The sequence below is a fragment of the Frieseomelitta varia genome, unplaced genomic scaffold (assembly GCF_011392965.1).
Source record: "Frieseomelitta varia isolate USP_RPSP 00005682 unplaced genomic scaffold, Fvar_1.2 scaffold_968, whole genome shotgun sequence".
In the NCBI taxonomy this organism is placed as follows: domain Eukaryota; kingdom Metazoa; phylum Arthropoda; class Insecta; order Hymenoptera; family Apidae; genus Frieseomelitta; species Frieseomelitta varia.
The window spans coordinates 34,210-53,996 of record NW_025110776.1 but is presented as its reverse complement, the minus strand read 5'-3'; the positions used below and the strand labels follow the sequence as shown (position 1 = coordinate 53,996).

The window sequence follows — 19,787 nt, the reverse complement described above, 5'->3', positions numbered from 1 at the left end:
CTTAGTTTTAGTTGTAAGCTCTAGTTATAAGTATGTAAACAGCAAACATGTATCTTAGTTGTATATCAGTGTAATCCTTGTACAAATGTCTGCGAAATTGTTTCTGTACTGTACTGTTAGTATACACATCAATGTGCATGCTGGTAATAACCCTGTAGGGGGATCTGTAGCGTAAATAGAAAAAAAAATTAAATTGTTTTAGATGGCTAAGTTACATATCTAATCTCTATACTTTTTTTAATTTAATAATAATGATAATTTTATAGATCCACGGTTATGGTTTATAGTGATCTATACATTTATTATCTATGAGTGATTACAACTAAATATGTAAAATAATAAGATAAAATTCAAGACACTTCCCCTATACATCAGCTCATCGCTGATCGCATACCGCACAACGCTCATCGTTCACTTTTCTTTCTATTCTCTAAGGCGTTCTATCATCTTCTCCTAAGATCTTCTTTTGATTCATACATATTCTTCTACGCCACTATCTTTTAATTCTTAAACCAATTCACACCATCGGTAAATCGGAAGGGTCCCAGTTCCACCAACAAATAATGCATCTACAACTGGCCTTTTTTTTAGGCCAACCTGCAGATTTTATATAATCTGATATGTCGTGCGTGAAGAAACATCCAGTGATATTCCTTCAGTTTTGCATGTATAATGATTAACAATTAACAATTAACAATTAGGAAGGCGTAATGGTTTCGTTCCTTTAAGTTTTCTGATTTCCCCTTTATTATTGATGAGACAAATAACTAGCTCATTGGGATGATTGACTAGCTTCTGTTTATGGGATATACTTGTACATAAGTTGTACATAAGTTCGCGTACATATTTCACTCAGAGATCCTTGTGTAACGTTTCATTGCTAACATACTATGGGCTGATAGTTCTGAGTGCTTTATTTTGTAGTCTTTGTATGATTTCGGTGTGTTGGATTTATTAATAGCAGCGGGGTGGTATTTTTTATATTAAATAATCTAATTATAAGTACACATATATTTTCTTAATACACTTTTCACAATACTTTACTCGCACTAATTCAGAAATTATAAACGACGACGACTCCTAGGCTACATAAATATTGTTGGCAATTTAGGAACCTACCGATATCCAAAACGCCCACCTACTAATCTTATTAATTTTCAATCCTAACAATTTTGCAAATTTGATGTGTTTTTCTGTCGTTAATGCTTTCGTTAGGACATCCCCGATTATTTCCTTCGTGTTTACATAATACAACTTTACAATTTTTGACTTTACCGCTTCGCGTACAAAATTGTTTTTAATGTCAATGTGCTTTGTCCGATTGTATGGCAGTTGTTCACTTGCCCATGCTAAGGCTAATTGTTTGACATTGAACACCGTTATCGGAGTTTTTCTGTTTGTAATCTCATATAGCAGATTACTTCAAAATTTTCCTTCTTTACAGGCTTCAGACAGTGCAACGTACTCGCTTTCGCTTGTTGATATTGCTATTGTTGCTTGTTTTTTGTTTTGCCATGTTACTGCTCCTCCGCCTATTAAGAAGGTGAATCCGGTATATGATTTTCGATCCTTGATGTCGTTAGCGTAATCTGCATCTACAGAATCTGTAACCTCAATATCAGATTTCGTGTATGCTAGGCAAAGATCAACGATTCCTTTTAAATAACGTAATACACGCTTCGCCGTATGCCAGTTATTTATTTCAGTGTTCTTCATTATGGCAATTATTAAATTTGCTCATGTAACTTACAAAGCTATGTCAGGTCTTGAGCGACGTCAGGTCGCGTACACAATACCAAATAATTTAAACAACCGATCATCTTCTGGTATGGGCTATTGATATCGTCTATTACGGTGCCTTTTCTAATTTCACTCCCACCACATAAGGAGTTTTGGTCGGGTCTCAATTTTCCATATTAAATTCACATAGAATATTGTTTATGTAGAATATCGTATGTTATCATTGATCTAGATAAATAATACAATTCTCTTCCCCTTACTCTAATTCCTAAAATCAGCTTTGCATCACCTAAATCTTTAATCGAAAATTCCGAACTTAACTGATTTTTCAATTTGATTATTTCCTTTTCGTCGTTGGTGAATACTAATATGTCGTCGACACATAAACAAATAATTATTTTTGAATTATTTATGGTTTTGTAATACACGCACGATGTACACACGCTTGCCTAAATTTATTAAAATGTTATGAATCCTTTCCTACCAGACTCGTGCAGATTGTTTTAATCCGTATGTTGCACGTTTTAGTCGACAGACCCTGTTTTTGTCAGTGATGAAACCCTCGAGCTGCTCCATGTAAATTTCCTCGTCTAATTTTCCATTGAGGAAAGCTGTCGATACATCCCAATAGTCTATCTTCATATGTAATTGTAATTCGAGCAAGAATAGGATTCTAATAGTCGAATATCTATTAACAGACGAGAACGTTTCGTTAAAATCTGAACCAAAGGACTGTGAGTAGCCCTTTGCTACGAGACGAGCTTTATATTTCAATACTTTCGTTTGTTGTCAATTACACCGCTTTCGTTTGCTTTTGACTTAAAAATCCACATGGACTTTATAGCTTTCTTTCCTCTATAGAAGAATAACTAGGTCCCACATCTCGTTGTTTTTGAGAGCACTGAATTCGTTTTTCATCGAGTCCTTCCATCTTCTGCTCTCTTGATTGGATAACGCTTCTGCTACTAATCTTGGATCCGAATTTTCCACAAAAAACGCATGATGTCTTACCCTGAAATTCTCTTGATGTCCGTATTCTTTTTGGGTATCTTCGTTTCTGTGGGTTTGTTGAAAGGTTATTCCTTTCGAATTCTTCTGTGTTGTCGACATCGAATGTGGACTGGAAGCTACTATCTCCATTGGAATTTGACGTTGACTCATTGAATTCCTTTATGGATACATCTATCTCCGATGCGATATTTTTTCCTCTGTTCTATCAGCAGTGATATCGTAAAACAGATTTTCCTGTCCAAAATCAATTGTTCCCTTCTCAAATTTCTCTTCGTCCTTTTGTTCTCAGAACTCGTCTTCTGTAAATGCTATATTTCTTGCTTCTAATACTCGTTTTGGATTTTGTAAATTTATTAATCTATATCCTTTCGAGTCTAAGCAATATCCCATAACTATGCATTCTCTCGCCTTTTTATCGAATTTTGTGCGCTGTTGTTTTTCGTTGTTGTGTAAGCTTTGCAGTCGAAAACTCTTAAGTGTTTTAAATCGACTTTCTGATTAGTCCAAATTTCGTATGGTGTTTTACCTTTTACTGGTTTTGAAGGCGAGCGATTTTTCAAATACACAGCTGTCCTCACTGCTTCTTCCCAGAATCTTTTATTCAAATCCGATTGTTGCAGTATACATGTAGCTTTTTCCATTATTGTTCTATTAGCACGTTCAGCTACTCCATTCTGCTGAGGAGTATGCGGAATGGTGGTTTGATGCCGGATGCCATTGACTTTGAAACAATCTTCCATCTGCTTTATTGTGTACTTGGTTTCATTATATGTTCTGAATATTTTAATGCTTTATCTTTCTCATTCGTCAACCAAGCGTTGAATTCCTTGAAGGCCGTTGTAACATCGCTCTTGTTCTTAAGAATGTAGCAAAAATGCATGCACAAGAAATCGTCTATCAGGATAAATACGCATCGGGCACCTGACCAGCTTAATGTTGGAATAGCAGCTCAAATATCGGCGTGCAAAATTTCCAGAAAATCCTCTTCTCTTTCTCGACCTTTAGTATCTAATGGTAGTTCAGTCTGCTTACCGTTGATGCAAGCTACGCAGGGTTTCTTACCGGATTCATCATATTCAATCCCGGTCGCCAAACCTTTTCTTAACAAGATCATACCGATTAACTAAAGCCTTTTATGCCAAAGTTCTTGAGTCTATTTGCAGCTTACGATACTGTATGCGTTGCATGGTAGTGATTCGCTATCTAATTTACATAGACCGTTTTTATTGGTTCCTGTTACCAACACTTCGTCCTTTATTTGGAAGTCGAATTTTTTATATAATTTGCAGCCGTATGCGTCGAAAACTAGTACAAAATCCTTGCTCGTTAGTTTATTTACTGATAGTTAATTAGCATTTAAACCAGATACGTGCAAAACTTTGATAACTGTCAATATTTACCACATTTCCGCTGCCTGTCGAAAGAACTTTATTGCCTGCGACCGTTACAGATTGATTCTCTCCTGCAATATAATTTTCCATTCAATCTTTATTAGGAAACATATGATTGGTAACACCTGAGTAAATGTACCAATTGTTTTTATTTGTATTTGCCATTAAAGCAATTAATAGGCTCCAATTATGATTATTCTGACTTTTCGAATATTTTGAGTTCTGTTCTGACTGTTCTGGATGTCAATTTTTGCAATTTGGTTTGGTATGTCCTACCTGTCCTAAAACTTAAATTTTTTGCTATTATAGTGTTTTTATTGTTCGTTTGTCGTGAACGCTACGTCAACCGACTTGTTTTCAAGTTGTGCTTTTACGTCCTATTGTAATAATTTATTCGTAACAAGATCCATTATCAAGGATCATTACCGTCGGTTTATACTCCGGTGGTAAACCGGCTAGAAGGATAACGGCGAGTAATTAGTCTCCTACAGGGCTGCCAATTCCTGCAAGTTTTTGAGATAAATTAAGGACTCCCGACACGTATTCGTTCATATTCTCGAAATTTGTATATCTAGTTTAAACAGTGCTCTCATTAAAACTAAAATACGCAGTAACCCGGTGTCTTCGTAGGCTTTGGATAGTTTGTCCCACGCAACTTTGGTAGTATTAGCATCCTTGACATGTACATAACAATGCGGAAGTATGTTTAAACAAATGGCTGCCAGAAATGTATTTCCATCTATTAGTTACCTGGATTTTTCCCAGTCCGTTTTTGCACTGTGTAATCAATACTTTCTCTCTTTTTCAAATATGCTGAAGTTTTATATATATATATATAAGTCGTTTAATTCCTGAGACATATTCAAAAAAGCCGAAGTCGTTTAATTCTTGAGACATATTCAAAAAAGCGTCTTTATTATTGCAATAAATGCTGCTCGTAATTCTACGTCCATAACAGTACAAGTCAATATTGGTTGTACAGCCACTTTAACCAAAACTAATGCTTGAGGTAAGTCTTTTACATCAACACAAAAAAAAAATATATATATATATATATATGCAGGAAAAAGTTGCTCAGAATGTCAATTTTTACATCGTATTCAAGAATTATCGAAATCGGATAAGATATGTTATGTCAGCGAATTAATCAGAAATATTATGGCAGGTCACGTGAACAGCCTTCTACTTTTATATATCATGATACATTTTCTGGTTTGACTGTTCCAAGGAATGTTGAGAAAGTAGCCAGCTCCAAAGAAAGTATTTAAGGTGTTATTTCAGAAATGAGTTTGAATGTTTTTACGTACAAAGACGGAGGATCTCTTTAAGGTTGAGAAAGGTTCATAGATATGCTGATCATCTGATTAGAGAGCGCGAGCTAGTGTCAAAGTATTGCTGGTTAAAACCTTGTTATAAAACCAGAATTTTTAAAAATTTGTTTATTATATATAATTCCATATTACATATTATTCCAATATAATTTTACGATATCGAATATAATGAAAAAGTACGGAGGAAAATAGTTTATATTTGCTTCTGCGGTAGATTTTGCGTATTCTATTCAGTCTTGATTTGATTTTTTCTACATTATTCATATGTATATCAGACTGATATGTCTGTTTGATAATACATAAGATGACGTAGCTGAATTATATGAGTACAAAAATTTTAATACTGAATGTCATAACATTGCATCGAACTTGAGCAGTTCGTATGTAGTAATATGCAGAAATGGTTATGATGATACCCTAGAACATTTGTGCTATTTACAATGTAGTTGCAATTATTGCGATCCATTTTAATAGATAGAATTTTATTGCTTTCAAAGTATAATAGGAGAGTGCAAGAAAGTATAAAAACATTTACTAAACTAAACCAACCTGTTTGATCCTGAGATTTCTATATAAAAATGTCGTGTATAAAGAAAATCTCTTATGTAATGGTACCAATGTAAAAATGTCGATGGTTGTTATCACAAAAAAAACTGTATCGCCAAATTCTAATTCCATCAGTATATTCATTAATGACCAAAAACCGATTACGGGACTATATGTAAGGTACTTGCAGAGAGTGTAATTATTTGTACTATGAATTAATATATTATTGTATATTTTCATTATAATTGTATATTTTCAATATATTGTATATTTTCATTATATTGTATATTTCATTAACATTAAAAGTAGTAGATTTATTTTCTCATACTGTTTGCATTCACATGGAACACTAGAAGGAACATGTCTTTCTGAAGGCAAAAATTTGGAATTGTTTATAAAAAGTTTTTTGTTAACAAATTGTTAATCAAAAAATTTTATTAATAATTTTAGATTTTTGCCGTTAGAAAGACTAGTATTTTTTCTAGTATTTCATTTAAAAATAAGGAATATCGGAGAACGAATCTATACTACTTCTAGTATTAACTTACATACTATAACGATAATATATAATAGTATTTCGAAAATATTAATTTACAATACAAATGATGACATATTTTGCAAATGTCTTACATACAGTCCCGTAATCGATGTTTGGTCATTATTATTTACACTGATGAAATTATTTGAATTCGGTGATACTGTTTTTATAGTTACGAAAATAACCACTAATATTTTTACATTGGTACCATCCCATAACGGATTTTTTTTTATAGATGAATCTCTGGTATAAAAACCTCAAAATCTAACAGTTGGTTTAATTTAGTAAACGTTTTTATACATTCTTGAATGTATTTCTATAATTCTTGAAAGAAAGAGATTCTATCTGCCAGTATAGATCGCAATAATGCTAACAATACTGCAGATAGTACAAATTTTTCAGGATATCATTATAAACATTTCTGCATATTACTGTGTACAGATTTTTCAGGTTGAGTGCAATGTTATTATCAATCTCAAACTTTATGCGTTCATATACCTCATCTACTTCATCTTTTTTATCTATTTTCCCAGACAGCCTTACTTGTCTGACAATATGTAAATAATGTCGAAAAAAAAAAAATCAAATCAAAAATGGATGAAATATGCAATATCCACCGCAGACAACAATGTAACTATTAACTGCTGTCCTTACTTTTTTATTATATTCGCTCGTAAAATTTCGTAGAATGTAGTAACTAAATATTGAAAAATATTTTCTATTTTAATCTATCGCCTCGATGTATTGTTAGAGTCATATATTACCTTCATACGCAGGTTTATGTTTACTAGCTTCTTCATTTTTGAGGTAATATTAATAAACATAATCTATAATTAAATGAAATTACTTATGACTCGAATAACATATAACTTCGTGAGCTATCAAATCTTTTCATTATGTTGTTTAGAATCGTATTTATAAATGTAATGGACAACTTGTTATATGGTGTATATGTAAATAGACAATACTAGTCATATTACTGTAAGTTGAAAAATTATAACAAGCTCATGAAATAACAAATCGACAAATACAGTCTGTATAATAATAAATTGGTGTAACTTAAAGTGATCGAGAAAATAATATATGAAAAATACAGTTGAAAATATAAATAGATAAATGTACAAATTAATAAATAAATTTTATATATAAATACATAATTGACAGTTAATGTGGCCTGCAGGTGACCCATAAGATACAGTGGTACGTCCATTTTGAAATATTTCGCTGCTGCAAGTCTGTTGGAATGAAAGAGAACATAATTACTGACTGTTATTATTTGATATTGAATTGTATAATTGAAATTCGATTTCATTGAATTCATTTCTATTTTATTCAAATACTAAATGTAATTTTATTTGTATTTTTTCCTCAAAAGCTGAAAGTAATAGAAAAGGCATTTATTATATATTTAGGGCCTAAAATTCTATAAGAGAAATCTTCACCGATTGAATTTTGAAACGTAGAAAAAAGATGTAAAAGTTGTCAAATAATGACATAGAAGAATTTGCTACAACAACAGATTAATAAATTTAATCTTTTCAGTGCTTAAAATTACCAGAACCTAAAAATTTAATAGGTGCTGAATGGGAAGCATATAATAAATAAAATAAATTAATTTAGTTTTAGACATATACTTTTTTTAGTATATTTATTCAATATAGTTTAGTATATTACACTGCTTATAACCCAATTATTTTATTATACAATTAACTGTGCAATATTCTAGTGCGGACTAAATACTCAAGGGACTAATGTTTGAACACCACAGAATTTACACTCTTTTTTAAATGCTTCATTAGTATTATAAGGAGACATATTCTCGTTATGTATTTCATTTATTGCTTCAATTTATAGAAATTACGTCTACGATATCTTTGTTAGTTATAAATGAAACATGAATCTATCACAGAATTAAACATAATGGACAGATTTGCGGCCACGGAAAGCATGGTCCAATATGGCCTGATACAATTGAAAGAAAAACCACTTCGTTTGGAGAACAAATTTATTTGAAGCAACAATAAAACTATGATTTTAGAGGCACCAAAAACTATTTCGACTGTTTAACTAGCTCAGAAGAATTTGATTACTTCTATTAACACACTCACCTCTCCTGATGAAGTAGGTTTCCTTTCTTCTACGATATTCATTTAATATTGCTTTGTCTCTCTGGTTGCGAGCATGTTTCACATTAATTTGCTTCTCAATGCTAGTCGTTTCAAATGGAATCGTTGATTGATCAGAGGATTTACGGTAATTGTTGAAATCGTTTCAAGTTGTCGATCATTCACAAATACAGCAACTATATCGTGAAAAACTAATAAAACACAAGCGAATTTTAGTTTCCGAGCAGCTATTTTCTGGATTTATGTATCTGAGATTCAAGTATCAATTTTCTTCTTGCATACTTGTAGGCAATAAACGCGAGGGAATAAACATACAGCTGTATATATATTCGGTATCCCACTGCCCTCAACATCTTCTATGGAAGAATATTGTCGACTTAGAATACATTAATATAAATGAACAAAATCTTTTTAAATATTAGTAACTAAAGTTTGCTCTTCCTTAATTATATTTTTCACAATGTAAATTCATTAACACACTTTTAGAAGTTTGAATGCAAATTTACTCAATAGCTTATGCCTTTTAATGGACATTTAACCGCAAATGACTACACGGGCCCTTGCTCGCGTAGAAAACCTGTTACAATTAAGAAACATTATAATGTTATTATTTTATATTATATTATGTATTATGTTACTATATTATATTATATGCTGTATGTATACCATGTTATACATGTAGTGCATTATATCATTCACTATTGCAAAGCATCGTTTGAATTTCAAATACAGACTGCCACATTCAAATTACGAAACAAAAATTTCATACGATAACTATAATTATCTACTACATTAAAATCAACACTGTTATGCATCGTTTCATTTGACTCTATTATTGTAAATTATAATGTGTATGTATTTCCTTTTATACGGAATTAAGTTGGAAGATAAATATTTATAACACATTCAGTAGACATATTCTAGCTAAAGTTTATATTTGTTAATTGTAATATCAGTAGTTGAGTGTATCTTGCTCACAAAAACTGCCGTCATCCTTCCTAAGACGTTTCCATATTTCGTTCGTAGGACATTGTGTGTAATAACAATTTCGAGAACGCTGAGAATATTTTTGGAGCCCAATAACTGGCATTTGCAGAAGTATCTAATATTATAAAAAGTTAGTCATTCATCGAAAGACGTCCTTTTCTCTCTGTGTGTCAAATTTGATATGTAAGATAAACCCATCACATATAAATAAGTAATCATTGTAATAAAATATAATAAATCATTACGCAAATCACATATACCAAGATGTTATTGACTGTTATTGATTCAGTAACAGCTGTTGGCAACGGAGAAAGGTACTATGCATTCATGATTGCTAAATTTCCGCTTTCTTCGTAGCCATGAAAAGCATGATTCTGCCTAAATAGTTATTGACGCTTATAGATTGTTATAGATGAAAAATCACGTACGAATATATTTTTAATATATTACTGGTCTGTAACAATGCCAACGTAATTGTGTTAAGAGAGGGAAAATTATTGCAAATAATAACTCTTCTTAACCAACTTTTTATCCGATATTGAATAGCAATAACATACTATTAACACGTCTAAAAATTATTCGTCAAAATTGAATTCTTTTAATATTTATATTTTGTTCTGCGACTTATGTAAATACATTCTAATAATTTGTTTTCAAAAAATGGTAATTGAAATGGTACGATGAACAAATCAGTGACTACTAAATATCTTTGAAGAAGAATTTACTTCTACTGAAATTGATCTTTCGTATTTCGGATCGCAAAATCGATTAATTAACATTGTCATGCTGTAGTCTACATTTACAGGATTTTTGTCTTTTCCCTGTCTTAACGTTGACCTCCAAATGATCGTCACCTGAATTATGGCTAATGTTACATCTAATAGCTGCGTTTTCATCTTGATATGTGCGAAACGTTAATGTTCTATTAATAACTGTAGTGGCGTAGTCTTCTGTTGTATGACATTCATATATTTGGGAATTATTTGGTTAGATAAGTATTGCATGTTGGTGTGTAGTTACATGACCCTTCTTGACTGTGATGATAAAGACTTTATAACTAATAATAAATGACTCAGATATTTTATGTTGTCTTCTTGATACATTGCTTGATACAAAGCTTAAAATATGAGAGTATCGAAAATTTTTCATTTCAGTTTTTAGAATGATAAAAAAAATGATTTAAAAAATGAACAAAGTTACGCGTTACTCTCTTGAATTATATCTTGAGTTATATTCTTCGAATAGTTGGAGAGATTGAAGGATACTTTGAGTTAGCATATTCACGAATCTTCCATCTACTTCAACATTGTTAATTGTTATTGATTTGTATTTAAAATTCTAAAAGTATATCCTATTGATTTAGGTTTTATGCTGCAAAACGATATATTTTGACAGTTATATCATCTACTGCAAGCAAAATTATAGCTTTGCTAGAGTAAAATTCGGATTTAATAACGTTCACGTAGGATTTTGTTAATCAGATGAAGTGTTGCTAATTTCATAACTATTTGTATTAGTCTCTGTAGTCACAGATCTCATCTATTCGACAATCTTACGTCGAATGCATAGCAGACGAGTGGGTTGCAATACGATACCTATCCCCCAAGTTGTATTTCGCATACGAAAGCGAAAGACTATAAATATAATTAAACACAAATATAAAGTTGTGACTGATTAATTAAACATGTGAAGATCAATGTTAATAGAAGATAGAGTAAAGAATAAACAGATATTTTTTGAATATTAATAGAATAAATCCATTTCCTCCTTACTTTTCTGTTAAAAAACGCAATTTATCTTGCAAATAAATTCTGTTCTGAAGATATTCCGTGATTTTTAATACGCTCGTCGTTACGTTCAAATTAATTTTTTATTATTCAATTATTTGAATTTGTTTGCTTGTGTTCGCAGAAGAAGAGAATATCTTCAGTAATGCAAAAAGTATAACAAATCAGTAATATTTTTAGTAAACAAAAGAACTTTACGCATTGGTTTATTCAATGTGGCAAATCTACGAAAATATCTTTAAAATTTCAGAAAATCGTTTAATACATGTTATTCTCTAAACCTTTTTTTATATCATACAAAGTACAAAAGTATACAATCAACTACATTCCGAAAACAATTTTATACTCCAATTAATCGTTTTCGACTGTTCTGGAAGTTCATCACTGCAGATCCATTTCAAACAAATGTTGGTAATTAAGTGTCCTATTGTAAGATTGTGGATGTTTATGTACATAGATAAAGTGTAATCGAGAAATAATTATATAGTATAATTGAACAGGCAACATATACGCAAACTGTGAGAAATACATAAAAAACATATTTACAAAATATTAATTATTAGTTATTTGTAGTGAAATTGCGTTTTATTTCGACCATAGTCGAGCGAGTTGTAGAACCGAGTCGTGAGAGTCGTGAGAGAAAGAGAACTGTTAAAAGTGTCGTTAAAAGAGTTGTTAAAAGAGTTTTTTTGTGTTAATTCGTGTTGATTGAATGTTATTTATCTTGTGTAATTACTGTATTAATTATTTGTCGTTCTATTATCATTACTCCTATTAAAAAAACATTATTATTTATATTATATCCCTACAATGGGACGAATATAATAACCTTCCAACCTACCAATGTACTTTCAGAATTGAAAGTAGTTATGCATCACTAACAATTTATTAAAGAAAACACTTCCACGCGTGTTACTGTATATTCAGTTGAATTAGTATACGAAATCTGAATAGTATTTGTCTAGTATTATACTTACAATTAGTGGTTTAAAATCTAAAGAAGATAAAGTTATTTCACAATAGAAATTCGAAACTGTAGTCAAAAGTAAACAGTGTCGTTGAATACGAGTCCTAAACCAATTCTGAACGAGTGTCAACTTTTGACTTTCCAAAATTTTCGGAAATCCCGATACTTTTATCCCCGAAATAGTTTCAGGACTTGTTCAGATCACGGAAGAAATTCGTGTCTCCTGGCAGTCACAGCTCTCTTAGCCACCAATAATTTTGTTTCATTCTGATTATTTTATTTCAGTCTGATTATTGAGTGGTCGTTTGTAGACATTTGAAGAACGAGAAAACAATTGGTTAATACGATACAATTGTTTTTTCTTGTATATGTACATGTTTCACACCTTAAAGTTCATTTAAATAAATATCTAATGAATAAAGGTTGTTAATGGATATTGAAAAGATATTGTGTAAAACATACCGCGCCCAGTGTAATGTAACTGGTAAAATTGTAAACAGAAATCTAAATTCGATTGTTCATGAAATAGTATTCATATTTATTTGCGGGAAATAAAATTTAACAGAAAAATTAACTTCAATAGGAAAACATTCTATAATACAACAGCAGATGCTTGATTTATAAACTGACATCAATGATTAACTAAGACGTTTCAAGTGAGTTGTATGAACTGTTCATGAGCAAAACTAGATCGTCAACGACAATTGATAACACAGCGTATAAAAGAATGGAAAGCTATAAATAGAATAATTACACAAATTATTGGAAATTTAACAGCATCTTGCTAGGAACTTTGTTAACTCTTGATTCATGGTATCTGTGAGATTTTTATTCCACGTGACGAATAGTATATGATGCTGCAGCAAAATAATTTGTTCTCCAAATTCATGATCAAAGTCATTTTTTTAAAGAGAAATCTCCACTGATTCAAAGATGTGGGATTACGTCATGACAGTAATGACACTTTTTTTTTTATACACTTTAAACTTGCACATAGTAATGTAGATGTATATGTCCTTATACTTTTACTTGCACATCCAATACAGACTCAACGATAATAATGACTATCACAGCATATATACTTGTGTAACATATTTCATTGCATGTTTATAATTCCGTAATTTTTGATCGATTTTTTATTTTTCTTGTGATCGTAATTGATCAAGGCTTATACAACGTTTCATTTGGAATACATAAAATAACGTATGAAGTCATCATCGGTAAAACTTGAAACACGAACACAATGAAAACTGAAAACTTGGAATCATGTGGAAACATGGAATACGTTCAATCGTTCCATACCTAGAAGAATATGATTGTTGTGAAAAAACTAAACGTCTGTTATCGTCTTATTCGTGCAGTAAAAGTAAAAATGAGCATATTGAAATACAGATTGTGATTGAATAATTAACCAACGCCCGTTCTGTGCAGATCAAAATCAATCAGAGAACACGAAAGAGTCGATAAATCGATTTCAAGATCAAATAATTTTATATCATCTCATGCAATTTACGTATACCTGCTTGTTACAGTCAAATAACATATGGAGTCCAAGTTATTCTTTCTCCGCAACATCGTTTAGAATTAGTAACTGACCACTAGTCAGTTGTGAAATTTATCTTTCACCACTTATTTACATCTTCGGACTTAGCAGTACATGATTGTTCCCAATACAACTTCACACCGTTGAACGCAATTACATTCGGTGTTCGCAACTTTAATTGTCAAACGAAATTTATTTGTATATTAAAATCAAATATGAAATAAATCAGACAAGTTCAAGGGCATATTGTTTCTAAGTACAAAGATCGAATAACCTATCTACCAATGACGTTATCATACCATACCACTATATATATAAATACGATACCACTATATATATAAATACGATACCACTATATATATAAATATATGGAATACGAGGTATTCTTAAATTTGCCTAAATGAATCCTATGATTCAGCAATTCTTTATCTGTTTCGTCTCAGTAAAATGATATTTATATCTGTACCTGTAACATATGTATATATGCTGATTACTATCTTGGTAATGTTAACTACCAAATGGTGGTGATAATGATACTGTAGTATAGTAGATATTGGTAATGGTAATCTTAATGTCAATATAAATGTTTAAAAGAGCAGCATAGAGAATATGAACAGTAGTCGAGGAAACGCGTTAGAAGAACTTATCGTGAGAGCATGTCTTTTTTCTTGGTTTTTTGAATATAGTAGAAATAGCAGGTAAGCAAAAATCATAGATTCTTTGATATCGTATTTCTAAGAAATCATGTTCCTAAGAAATGTCACATAGGTACGAAAATTCTTCCTTCCTAAGATACAGATACTTTTTGTTTACATGAAGAATTTAGTATATAAAATAATTGTCAAATGCAGAATTTTAAGCAGAACTGAGATTTTTGTATTTTCTTTTTTTTTTTTTTTTCCTTACTAGCAGTAGAATGCTGTGTCAAAGTATGGTCACTTTTCTCTTTGATAATATAGAATGAACAACGTTGTATGAAACAATATGGAAAAGCTTTGTTAGCACATTCGACTCAACTTCTATGTTCACAATGATGTCAATACTATGAAATTTGTGAATACGAAACGACAAATGCGAAAGTGCGCTCCTTTTCTTGTGATAACAAACGTTGTTGCTGTAGTGTACAAATACGCCTGTTCCTAACTTTCCCTAAATTTAGACATAAATAAGCAGGGCTAAGTAATTGTTATTTAATTACGAGGTGTGTAGAGAGGAGCTGAATTTAAGCATCTTCAACTTTAATCATTAGGCTGCGAATTTTTAAGTAAATTCATATCTTTGCAACGATAATTAAAAATAATAAAATCTAGCCAGAAGTTTAGACTATAATCTTCTGTCATTAAATGTTACAACTAGTACTTGAATACTTTGTATATATTTTCGTGTATTTTGTGCAATTTTCAAATGTATCATAAATGCATAAATATTTACAGTTTATTAATACAGATGAATAGATTGAATTACGTAATGATTGATGTATATGAGATTGATTGTTAACAATTGTCTCGTGTAAATTTTAAGAATTGTATGTTGCTTGTATTTCGTATTTTTTGTATGAAATATAGACCTCCGTCTCATTTGACACGATATTTTTGTTATATGACTCACAGATACACCGATTTTTTTCACAGTTACTCCTTTATCCATTTTTCTATAAATGCACGGTAAGGTGATATAGTTAAAAAGTAAAATATATTAAAACAGGGTTGGAAATATGTACCAGGTAACGCAATTCGAACAGAATAATAATATAAAAGTTCTTCGATTAATGATAATTGTATTATTCCAGTAACAAAACGATTTCGTTATGTAATGGAAAGCAACGCTAGATAAAATGTTGATTTCTTACAAAAGTATGAATTTTTCTTTTTTCATTTCTACATATACGAACATTTCTTTGCACGATTTCTTTTTACACAGAAAGCATAGGTTATAAAACAGGCATTTATCGTACGATACAAAATATAGGAAAATATTATTAAATAACAATGTTAGTAAAAAATTATTTGTCTTATCTCTTTCTATTAATATCAACAAATTTTTCTCGAATGGAGAGAAATGAACTACGTTAACAATTTTAGAAATAAATTATTGTGAACATGAAATTTCATTTAATGAGAAAGTAAATTCTCTTTTTTTGAATGGCAAGATACAGCGGAATTCAATAAGGACATGTAGCGGCCTATGATCCGTCAAATACGAGAGTCGAACAACGACTAGCATAAGCCGCAAGTGGCTGTGCGCCTAACGTCGCCTAAAGTCCCAACGATCTTTGATGTTTTAAGCAGAGTGCGGTAAACCTGCTAGGATGGGTTGGCGGTCCAGCCTAGTGAGTAGTTACAACAATATGTGTCTGGGGTAAGGGGTAAGAGGTCGCTGCCATCAGCCTCACTGTGAGTCTGGCAGCGATCCTGAGACAAAACGCACTATTTTCACCTTTCTCACTTACCCAAATCCTTCCGTTCCTAGATTCATTCATCATTTCACTATCATCACCAAACTCTTCAGGACATAACCTTGAATCGAACATTTCAATTGTGACATGCCCTCATTTATTTATGAACAACCTAACAAAAAAATTATTGTTGTAATATGATTGTCTCTTTTGAATAATTTTTGTTTTCAACAAAACATATCTTTATTTTGGACAAAGTTTCAAAGTGCACGAAGTTACGTTGTTCACATTATACAAAAATCTAAAGTAATCTAGTTTATATTACACATTTTTTATTCAATTACAATTATTGCGATTAAAGATCCTATAACTTGGATATAATGAATATAAGAATTAACGAAAATAATTTTAATAAAATGTTGAATAAGGCGAATTCCATTGAGGGAATGGAATACGCCAACACGGGAATCTTGGTGACCGGAACAAGGGGTTTTGTAGGAAAATGCGTCTTGAAGAAATTATTGCGTGTGTGTACAAGCATTGCAATCATTTTTGTTCTATTCCGTCCGAAGGAAAACCAAACGATAGAAGAACGATTCATGATCCAATTCGTAAATAATATTGTCACTGCTTTTTGTACTTTAATCTTTCAGAAAACAAATTGAACAACTTCATTTTTCATTAATGTCATAATTTCATTTCCAAGTCCATTTAAATCTCAAAAAACAATCGTATTTTCATGGGTTCATTTAGTGTGTAATAATGATTTTGGTACGATCGTCGAATAATATACACAGACATTAAATGGATATTTATAACCAACCATCAACAATCCATAGTTGAATAATATAATTTTGATTGAGCTTTAAAACTTTAAACTTTATATTTATCTTAAACTAAGAACATGTTATGTACGATAACTTTATTATAAACATATATTAGGCCATGATATTTTACATTTAATTTGATTTTGGTTGGAGAATAGCACTATACATCCGTGTAACAAAGATATTAATAATTATATACATTAACTATACATTAACTTCAAAAGTGATAATGCAACATCAATTTTTTCCACTTTTCAACTTAGAGAGTTAACCGATGTATAATAGTTCCTGAGGAGATCACTGTTTAATTTCGTTGTTGCTCAACATATAGAAAAATATTATACAAAGTGGTAATAGTATTTAAAGTTAAAATTTAGTATCACACTTATTTCGTGATAGAAAAATTATATTTTTATTTCATACTAAAAATTTTGAAATATTATTTATTTTAACTGAAGCTAAAATATATTTTACTTTAAACCAGAATAGAAAAATAATATTTCAAAGGTGAGAGTTAAAAAAAATTAGCTTGAAACATTCTTCTATGATAAATGAAGTAAAAATAAATAGAATGACAAAATAAATTAATTAACATAAATAGAAGGAACTGAATTGAATAAGATTTCTCTAGTTTATATTATATTTGATGTGATACGTGAATATGAAACATGCGAATTTTATATGTGCACATATATGTATTTGTAACAAGCTTTTGAAAATATATCTTAATCTCTCCTTTTATATTTAGATTTGTGACAGCGTCAGAGTAAAGCATCCCTCAGTTTTGAATAGGATTCATCCCGTAAAGGGACAGATGAGCATGCCAGATTTAAGACTTTCCCCAGAAGAGAGAATTATGTTGATAGAAAATGTGAACATAGTGATTCATATCGCGGCCACTGTGAAAATCAACGAATCATTAAACCTGGCTGTTAACATAGTATAATAAATACAGCAGGTATTACACGCATAATCCAATTGTGCAAGGAACTAAAGCATGTAATCAGCATTATCCACGTTAGCACAGCTTATGTAATGCACATTTGCCAGAGATCGAGGAAGAAGTTTGCACGTAAGAATATATTACAAATTATTCTTCAAATCTTTCGTTTATGCATAAAAGTCTGTAACATAAAATTAGTAATGATTGCAGCGCGACTGATACGTTCACTTGTTACTAACGATTATTGCAGTTCAAGTTCAAAACTTTTTGTAATGATTGATATATGTGAAAAGGGAGATAAAACATAGATCGATCTATTTGTAGAAAAAATTTTAAAAATTTATGCAAACACGTACACATTTTACAAAATGGCAAAGCAAATTGTGTCCAGCATTAGTACATAGTTTGCCTATTGGTATAGTGCGGCCAAGCAGAATTAGTGTCTCGATAGAAAATCCGTGCCCTAGATGGCTGGACAATACTTATGGAGTTACAGGTATTTTACTAGATAACTATATATTAATATATTAATTCGAACAAGAATAATTAATTGTTTCTTATAATATAATATCCCAAATTTATTTAATATGTTTAAACTGATGATTTCTTTCAAGAGATTGATTAACTCATTTAATATATTTTGATATGTTTTAGAATTCACCACATTTTATTTATTCAACAATATCCAAATGATTGGTTGTTTGGTAATTTCGTAACCAATGGTCGTTCGGTATAAAATATGAATGTTAGGACGAGAGAATTTCAAATATAAAATTTTAACTATCGGCGTTTGCTGGTTTCCAAAGCCTTTTCGTTATTAGTCCTTGTCGTTAATTTTTTGCTAAAAAATGGCATGATTGCGAGATTGGATTGTTCAGTTAAAAGACTGAAATAACCGTTTAATAAGCCATAAATACGAGATGTCGATTCCTGGATATTTATGATGCTTGTTCGAGTTTAATTTGTACATCATGGAGAGAATCGTCGGCAAGTACACGGACAGTATACATTGTGAAATAGGCATTTATCATACGATGTAAAATATAGCAAAATATTATTAAATAACAATGCTAGTAAAAAATTATTTATCTTATCTCTTTCTATTAATATCAACAAATTTTTCTCCAATGGAAGGAATTGAACTATATCAACATTTTTGGAATAAATTATTGTGAATTTCAAATTTCATTTAATAAGAAAGTAGGTTCATTTCCTTTATTTGGCGAGATACAACAGAATTCAATAAGGGCATAAGCTTGATTCGAACATTTCAATATTTCAGTAATTCAATAACTACTTTGAGCATCCATTGTGACATGCGTTCATCTATTTATGAATAATCTTATACAAAAATTGTTGCTGTAATATTATAGCCTCTTTTAAATAATTTTTGCTTTCAACAAAACATAACTTTATTTTGGACAAAGTTTCAAAGTGGACAAAGTTACGTCGTTTATATTATAATCTACAGTAAACAAGCTTGTATTACACATTCTTTATTCATTTACAGTTACTGCGATTAAGGATCCTACACAATGGATATAATGAAAGTAAAAATTAACGAAAATAATGTTAATAAAGTATTGAATAACACGAATTTCATTGAGGGGTTTTATGCCAATACTGAGATCTTGGTGACCAACGAGTTTTGCAGG

The 19,787-nt window shown here is 30.8% G+C and overlaps 1 protein-coding gene and 1 pseudogene across 1 annotated transcript; both read left to right on the top strand.

Moving 5' to 3' along the window:
- The first annotated feature begins 6,098 nt into the window (after positions 1 to 6,098).
- On the top strand, positions 6,099 to 7,118 carry LOC122538175 (annotated as a pseudogene).
- Positions 7,119 to 16,139: 9,021 nt separating this feature from the next.
- Positions 16,140 to 18,135, top strand: LOC122538174 (fatty acyl-CoA reductase wat-like). Its single transcript, XM_043672017.1, has 2 exons — positions 16,140 to 16,296; positions 17,938 to 18,135. Exons 1-2 carry the CDS (start codon positions 16,276 to 16,278, stop codon positions 18,133 to 18,135), a joined length of 219 nt encoding a protein of 72 aa, XP_043527952.1. The 5' UTR covers positions 16,140 to 16,275.
- The last annotated feature ends 1,652 nt before the right edge of the window (positions 18,136 to 19,787 follow it).